Here is an 8,409-nt window from a genome sequence, read left to right as displayed (position 1 = left end):
TGTCGCATACCTGAGAAGAAGAGGCAGGCCAGTGTTGGAGCTTATTTCATCTATGAATATTGCATTGGACTTTGAGTGAACGCAAACATGTGTAAATATGTATGTATAGCTGAATATATTCAATATGTATATGCATATGTGCATGGTAGAAAGCGAAGCAGCTCGTCTGCCATTTTTAGCACGCACGTAAGCACATATCATCGAAACTGTAATTGTTATCATAAATTTAAGTGCGTCCCGGTCAGGGAGTGGAGTGGCCCAAAAATTTACCGGGGTGCGGGAGTGCGTTTCGTGTAGCAGAATTTACTATATTTAATTAGCGCTTACTTAAACCTAACACACACATTTAGTTCGTTAAAATTAATAATCGATTAGACAAATTAAACTAGACATTAGTCAGACAGTTCGTGCGGCATCTTTTCTTTGGTTAGCTCAACTCTCGACCTCCAACTCTCTCCTCCAAATGCAAATGCAGGCCTATGCCTCGCCTGCTGCCGTGATGCTCGTGCGATGGCGGCCTACAAGCTCTTTGCGCTGCCCGCTTGCTGCTCTTTGGCTGGCTTCCAGCCGCTGTAGGCCATGTCGAAGTCACGTCCCCAGCCCGAGTGGCTGCCACCAGAGACGACGACCTCATGCGAAGACTCCTTGCCACCGCCGCCGCCACTGAGCAGTTTCTTGATGCCAATGATGGATGCGAGCACCAGAGCCAGTTTGGACACAATCAGCGCCTTGCCGGCCAGCATGGCCAAGGCGCCGTAGGCGATTGGCACAAATGTGCCGCCGAGGAGCAGAGGAATCATAATGTAGGCGCCATTGCCCTTTTTATCCTTTTTCTTGCGACCCTCCGCAGTGCTGCTGTCCGAGTCGCGCATGTCCGGAAACTTTACCTATTGGAAAAAGCATCCGACATCATAAGTAATCCCACTCCCTCTCTCGATCTGTCAACATCATGATCTCACCTGCAGCGTGTGGTCCTGGAGAAAGTTGCCTACCCGCTTGAAGATCATGCTGTTGAGAACCTGATCCTTGGCGTCCGTGCTGCGAGGCAGAACAGCCACAATGTCCTGCTCACTGATTGGCGGCAACTTGGCCCGCTTCTGCTCCTCACCGCCGCTGCCACTGCCAGAGCTAACGAACTGCACGCCCTCGAAGAGCGCCAGAGTTTTCGCCGAGCGAAAGACCTTCTCCAGGCCGGTCAACAGCTTGACCTTCAAGCAGACAGACATATTCTCGCCCGTGCATTGCTGGTAGATTCGGTAAACCAGCGACATGTCTTTCCAGAAGCCGGTGGGAGTGGATGCGGAGCTGGAGGCACTCGGCTGCGGCTGCGGCTGCGGCTTCTGCCCGACGCCGAGGCTGTTCAGACTCTGGTGTTGGTGCTGGTGCTGGTAGCTGGCGCTGCGAGCAGTTGACAGCCAGCAGAAGACAATCATGAGGGCTGCCACATGCCACACGTACTTGATCATGTCTGGGCTGGTGCTGGTGCTGGTGCTTGGGCCTGGTGTCTGTTAGATACTGGTGATGAGAAGCTGCTCCTTGGGCTATCCTTATGGATGAGGCACTGATGCACTGACGCAACTCGTCCAAACGGGGCACTGCACTTTTGATGTTCAACTGAGTGGTGGCAAGCCGATCGTATGCATTTTATACCGCCGCGGCGGTATAATTGCGCCTCGCATGTCAAGCGGCAGCTGAAATTGAAAAACATACTTTTTGTCTTAGTCTAAATATCACGGCAATTAGCCAGTTGGCGGGCGCTGGATGGCCAGTGGAGCTGCGCTTTCGTGATTTCGCTGCGAAAGCAACCAAAGTATCTGCTTGCAACCAGCCTCCAGCCTCCCGTTGGGAGCATTGCGGCGTTGTGGCGTTGCAGCGTTCATTCGCAATTATATTCAAAGTTGCAGCTCGTTCTATGAGAGAGCGTGCGTGATTTGCTGCCAGCTCTGGCGCTGCCAAGGCAGCAGTTCCTCGTGTAGTCGGCCTCCGTCTTTGTATCTCGCTCTCTTGGCGCCGCTTACTAGACCGCAACCATGCACACATTTTCGGTTTTTCAGTGTTTTATTGCAGCCATCATTCTGCAGATTCACTGTCGTCACCTAGTTTTCCGCAAAACTTTTCTTTTTTTCATACTTACTCAATTTTGCAGCTTCATATTGTGTACGTTTTGCTGCATACTTTTCGGTGCTCGCGGAAAAGTGCAACCGCCAAACGAACTTGATCCGATTCGATCCGACTTGACGAAACGAACAAAGAAAGCTTGAAACATTGACCACCAGCACAGCTTTCTTGGGAAAATATCGGAAGGTGGCGCTTTGCATAATTAAGGTGCTAATGAAAATGAATTGAAGTGATAACCAGTGGGCAAATGACGGAAAAGTTGTGGAAGAAAAGCTACAAATGGTTGATGTGAGTCGCACTGATCTGTGGCATCTTCCCACAGATAATTAGTTTGAATACCCCATTTTACAGAGAGTTCCATATGTTAGGATTCTTTTATACTATATTTTTGTGATATGATAGCAATGGCTTATTGCATTTCGACCATATATTAATACTATTGTTTTGTGTTTCGCCTTTTAATGAAGTTAAGAACTCTGGTTTTGGTGGAGGGCATTCAAATCTGCTGTGTTCCAATGTCCATTTCACAGAGCCTGCCAGCTTACTAATTTCAATTGTTTGAGGTGATATCTCCGGTGACAGTGCCCAGTGACGATTAATGGTTTCTTTTGCAATAACAATTGTCATAAACTTCGTGAAATCTTTATTAAATTCTTACCATTTTTGCTTAATTGCAATACAACCTAAGCGCCATAGACTGACCGCACTGAATCGCTTTTCATTTCATATTTAACTGGCAATCAAAGTCATCACGCAATATGCGCGATAACCATCGATGCGGCGATGCAACCGCTGACCGAACTGGCGACGACCGTTCGTCAATTATGGCCGATTGTTGCTAACCGCTATCTGTAGAGTATATCCGTAATCCGTAATGCAAATTGACCACTAACGACAGCAGCAGCTCTGCTTCAATACAAATCAGACAAACGCTTGAGTGACCAAACTGTTTCACAGCTCTGTGGATCTCTCGCGGACAATTAACTTTCAATTAATCATAGGCACTGGCGCCTAATAAATTAAATGCTCTGTGAGCAAAGCAACGTGAAGAACGGCAACACCAATTACAGAGCCATACAAAATATCATGCGTGTTGTGTGGCACGTTGTACGTACATTTTGTTGTTTTTTTTCGAGTGTGGGAAAAACGTGCTGGAGCGGAAAATTATAGCAGCTACATTCATTCAAAGCGCTTAATAATATTATTAGTCGAGCATTGGGAGGCTTTGGGGGGTCGGGCTTCGGGCTTCCCTTCCTCTGCTGTCTTTGTATTCTCGGGCTTTGTTCGAAAGCGCAGTGCAGCAAGGCCGACAATCAACTTTTTCTTCTGGACTTCGGTTGTCGGTTGTCTACGTTCTGCTGACCTGCTTTCTGAGCCAAAAACTCGTTTTCATTTCACTGAACATTCTGCGCACGACGCCGCCCTTGTAGGCATCCACTTGGCTTGAACAACCCCTCTCCGCCCCTGCTTACCATCCTCCCCCTCTCAGTTGACAGTGAAATTGCTTTCAAATTGGCCACTCTGCACGACTCTCCTCCTCCTGCTGCTGATGGTGCTGCTGCTGCTGCTGCTGTGGTCGTTGCATTAACTCTTCTTGTGTGTGCGAACATTGCGCTGCCGGCTTATGAATTATTGCAAATTTTGTGTGGTTTTTTATCTCGTTTTTCAGAATGTGAAATTGGTGGCCAACAACCAATGCAGCTGAGTTTGCTGCTGCTTCTGGTGATGATGCTGCACCAGTTTGGCTGCAACTGAAGAACCGCATTTCTCTAGCGGCACAACGGTTGTTCGCTCCAAATCACTTAGCAAGGCTTTCGTTTTGGTTTGTCGATTTGCATATACTGCCACCAGCCATTAACAAAATTTATTAGAATCGAAAATAGGCTGGGGCTCATTTCATTTGGATTAGAAACAAAGAAAGTAAACAATTATCAAATTAATGTTCGAAAATACCGTTCTGTAGTGGAACCAAATGGTTGGTTGGTTGATTCCAAAGCTGAAACGCTATCAAAATGGGATCTCGATCTCCCATGCGACCAATCCGTAAATAAACTTTCTTCTGCTATCTTTAAACAGCATTAATACAAGCCACCTTTAAGATGTCTCTAAATAGAGTGTACCCTAAGATTGTTTGTAATTTTTGTTGTTGTTGAGGCAGCTACGGCTCTGAACTGGTCAGTCAATGTTTGCCCAAGCTTGAAAGCTGCTCAAATGAGTTGTTAACATTAAATCGCATTACCTTGTCTTTTGTTTTTGACTCGACCATTCAGCGGCAGCCGCCGCATTGGCTTAGCGGTTGGAAAACGTTTTTCGGCTCTGGCCATGTGCCGTGATTTCGTTGGACTTTTCACTGCACGTTTTGTATTTGTTGGTGGCGATGTTTCTGGATTTTGGACTGTGGCCTTAGCTGCTGTTTCGGTTTCCTAACTGTTTACTTTCACTGTCGGTTGCTGCCACTGCGGCTGTCGCTGTCGAAAGCCAGCGGGGCACACTTTGCCGGGCAGCACTTTGTTGTATTTTTGTGTTAACCTGACTTGGCAAGACCAGACTCATAATTATCTACACCTATTAGCGGGCAAATCTTTATGAGGCCTGGGCAACTGGGTCGCAAATCAATTTCACTTGAAATGAAAGCATCTCGGACAAAGATGGACTTGTCAACGGCAACTTTTCGCGTTCGTCTTGGTCCCAGCCAATAGCCAATAGCCAATGGTCAGAGGGGTGCGTCTGAGGCTGGAGGGCGGGGAATTATGCATAATGGATTTCAGTTTTGTCGTTTCGCTTTCACCCGACCCGAGGGTATGCCATAAATTATATACAAAGCAAAGAGCTTGATTTTTCATTGATTTTTTATTTATTAATCTTCCTTGCTTGTATTTTTTTCAACTTGTTTTTTTTGTGTATTGTTTTTCTTCATTTTTTAATGACATGCATGTATGACAGAGAGAGAATATTGTAATCTATGAAATTTACATTCCTTTGTGCGTGATTTGTGTGATTTTGTGTGAGTTGGGTGTTGCCCACATCTGCAGCTTCTGCTGTGCGCTTCTTCTCCTTCCTCATCTTCTGTTGGAAGCTATAGTTGTGAAAGTGCCGTACGACTTTGCTCAAATATTTAAATTAAAGTAGCCGACATGCTGGCGACTCGAGGCTTGCGGCCTGCGGCTAGAGAGCTTTCCAAATGTTTTAAACAGAGTATTTTTAAGCGGATTAAAAATATGTTTAAGGCCACAATGTAGGAAAGCCCGGCGCAAACACACAGGCTCGGCAAGGGCTCAAGTCGCAGATGGATGTAGTAGTACAGGTGTACGATTGAGGAGTTAAGATATTAAAAAAAAAGTTAATATTTTTAACATTACAGTGAACTATGGTTACGGAAAACAGGTGTTCGTACGAGTATGTGCGTGCGTGTGCTTGTTGTTTTTGGAAAGTAGAGCGCCAGAAAGTGACAGATGCATAGGCACAAAGAGAGAGAGACAGACTGAGATAGCGAGATGAAGGTGCACAGAGAAATGAGAAAGTTGAAGAGTTAAAGTGGAATTGGAGTTTTGAGATGGAGTGAAGAAATACTATAGAGTTGAGCAGAGTTGGAAAATGAGTTCAGTTCGGTGTGGTACGTGTGTGTGTGTGTGGAAACCTATGGCAAGTTATGGCATGCAAATGACCAAAACTATGACTCAAGATCTAGATGGAAAGCCAGAAGAAAGAGAGAGAGAGAAAGAGATGGACAGCGTTGGAGGCGGAGAAGAAAGAACAGGTGTAGTGATAGTGGATAAAGTTAGAGCTAGTTGATAGTTGATAGAGTTAAAGCTAATAGTAGGTAGGCATTGTTGTTTCATTGATGCTGATTTTGTTGTATTTTAAGACTAGAATTGCATGTGAAGAATAGTTGATAGTCGAGCAAGTAGCAGTACGGGTACAGGCACAGGTACAGGTACAGGTTAGAGAAGTACATATAGAGTTAAGTATAGTTTTCAGATTTGTACGTTTGTTTTGGTATAGGCAGTGATAGACAGTGATAGTCTGAAAGACAGAGTTTGACAGAGACAGTTACAGATACAGATACAGATACAGAAATAGAAATAGAGATAGAAACATAGACAGTGATAGTCAGAAAGTGATAGAAAGTAAGTCAGATGAGAGTGATAGTGAGAGTGAAAGTGCGCTGGAGTGAAACAGGGTTAAAAAGAGTTACAGTTCGATTGTCAACCTGTCTGAGGTCCTTCCAGGGCGCTGATGATGGAGAGAGAATGAGAATGTAAGCTGGGTGCTGGTGCAAGCTTAGACTTAAGGCTGGACGCCGCTGGGCTTATGAGTATTGGAGATGTGTTTTTGTTGCATAAGGTACCGACCGACTTCTTTTTTACAATCTTATCGTTAGCTTTATCAGCTATCATGGGGATATACATAACAACTAGATGCACATGTAACACTCGGCATTACAAACCTAACGTGGCTCTGGTTTAGCTTCTGCTTCTTCTACTGCTTGTGATTCTTCTTCTCTTTTCGCTACGATGTCGCTTTGTCTTTGTTTTTTTTACATATTTCTGTTTCATTTTATCTGCTTAAATTGATTTTGCTTGCGTTTTTTGTGCGTTTTTCATTCTTTGCTTTTGCTTTCTTCGTGTTTGCGTGGAGAAATAAATAAAATAAATTAAATTAATAAATTAATTAAAACGAACGATAAATAATATGTTTCTCCTCTTCAAGAGTCTCTTACGAGCGCTGTGGCTCAAGTCGTTTGTGATGTTCTTCTTGTGAATGTGGTTGTTGATTGTGGTTGCTTCAGATTGTTCAGGTTCTCGCTGATGTCGCTGACTGTCTGTCCAACTTAAGCCTGGGGCTTCTGGGCACCGTAGGCCAGATCCTGGGCATCGATGGAGCGTCCCCAGCCACCATGACCGCTGCTGCCGTACGAGGCAGAGGAGGCGCCCGCATCGGCGCTGTAGCCGCTGCCGTAGGAGTCGTGGCTGGCCGAGTGGCTGCTGCTGTGATGGGGATGGGCGACGACCTCGTAGGTGACGTGCTTCTCCTGGGAGAGCAGCTTCTTCAGGCCGATCACGGCGGAGAGAACCAGAGCGATCTTACCGATGAGCAGGGCCTTGCCGGCGATCAGAGCGATGGCACCAAGGAGCAGGGGAAGCAGAGCGGCGGCCTTCAGGGCAACCAGAGCCAGAATGGGGCCAAGGATCTTGGCGGCCTTCTTCTTCTTGCCACGGCTCTCTTCGGGAGCGTTGGGGTCGTTGCTGCCGAACAGGGACTCGGAGGCATCCTCGAGGGCGCGTCCGGTAGAGCTGACGGCCTGGACAATGTCGGCGCCCTTCAGCTCAACCTTAATGGTGTGCGAGTTGAGGAAGCTGCTGATACGGTTGAGGGCCAAAGACTCGAACGACTCGTCTCCAGAGATGGAGCGAGCAGCCTCCTGCGCTGGGGCATCAGGGGAGCGCACAACGGTCACACCTTCGGTGAGGGCGAACTGGTCGCGGGCACCGAGCACCTTGTCCACGAAGTTGAACAGCTTGTACTTGACGCACGACACCGAATCCTTCCTCAGGCAGTCGCTGTAGATGCTATCCATAATGTCGTTCTCGCCGCCGATTGCGTTGCGGGCATGGCCGCGCGTCTCCTCGGCCGGAAGGGCCGCGGCCAGTGTGACCAAACACAAGACACCGAATATAACTTTATTGTTTGCCATTTTGTTCTTTTTCGGCTTTTTTTTTGCACTTGGGTTCGTTTTGTTGTTGTTGTTTATAGTCCTTCGAGGGCTGTGCACTTAATCGGGTTTGGCTACCGCACGAACGCACTTTCTCTTTGAAATTGAAACTTTTTGGGTTTTGGGGCGTGCCACACAACTCTGCTAGCTGGCGTGCTGCTGCTTTGACGGGTAAGGATGAAATGATACAATTTTCCTAGGCACACGGCAATTTATATACGGCGGCAGTGGCAGTGGCAGCAGCGACTGTAGCTGGAACAGCGGCAGAGGCATGCTCATCTGCTGCTGCCCCGAACGAAAGCATTTCTCCATGCCGCCGCTCTATGCTCTCTGCTCACCGCTCTCCGCTCTCTTCCCGACCAAGAAACTAGTCGTACAAGTTTCTCGCTTCAGTCTTTCGTTTTGCCCAGCCAACGGTAATGCTCAGTCGACGCCGACATCGCACGAGCAGCCACGACAGCGACAGCGGCAGCGGCAGCAACAGCGGCAGAATCTTTGACTTGGAAAAGCATTGTTACTGTAATTTGTAAGCCGTCTCTGCCGCAGCGCTGCTTTCGCCTGAAGTTCATGTAACATTG

The 8,409-nt window shown here is 47.1% G+C and overlaps 2 protein-coding genes across 2 annotated transcripts; both read right to left on the bottom strand.

Moving 5' to 3' along the window:
* Window positions 1-518: 518 nt before the first annotated feature.
* On the bottom strand, window positions 519-1,466 carry LOC6587875. Its single transcript, XM_002013261.1, has 2 exons — window positions 960-1,466; window positions 519-887 (listed from the first exon to the last, which is right to left on the bottom strand). The coding sequence occupies exons 1-2, from the start codon at window positions 1,464-1,466 to the stop codon at window positions 519-521; spliced, it is 876 nt and encodes a 291-aa protein (XP_002013297.1).
* A 5,356-nt stretch (window positions 1,467-6,822) lies between these two features.
* Window positions 6,823-7,832, bottom strand: LOC6587840. The gene has a single exon (XM_002013260.2). The coding sequence runs from the start codon at window positions 7,811-7,813 to the stop codon at window positions 6,950-6,952; it is 864 nt and encodes a 287-aa protein (XP_002013296.1). The 5' UTR covers window positions 7,814-7,832; the 3' UTR covers window positions 6,823-6,949.
* Between the last annotated feature and the right edge of the window lie 577 nt (window positions 7,833-8,409).

The sequence above is a fragment of the Drosophila persimilis genome, unplaced genomic scaffold (genome assembly GCF_003286085.1).
Source record: "Drosophila persimilis strain 14011-0111.01,24,50 unplaced genomic scaffold, DperRS2 tig00000000-arrow-pilon, whole genome shotgun sequence".
Taxonomy (NCBI): Eukaryota; Metazoa; Arthropoda; class Insecta; order Diptera; family Drosophilidae; genus Drosophila; species Drosophila persimilis.
Note: the sequence above shows the minus strand (reverse complement) of the source record. Positions and strands in the feature narration are given on the sequence as shown.

What these genes read in the sequence shown, in the direction of transcription:
- LOC6587875 (XM_002013261.1), bottom strand. Translation starts at nt 1,466, where the DNA reads ATGATCAAGTACGTGTGGCATGTGGCAGCCCTCATGATTGTCTTCTGC. An exon ending in TCCAGGACCACACGCTGCAG is followed by an intron (nt 888 to 959) that starts GTGAGATCATGA and finishes TTTTTCCAATAG; the next exon opens with GTAAAGTTTCCGGACATGCG.
- LOC6587840 (XM_002013260.2), bottom strand. Translation starts at nt 7,813, where the DNA reads ATGGCAAACAATAAAGTTATATTCGGTGTCTTGTGTTTGGTCACACTG.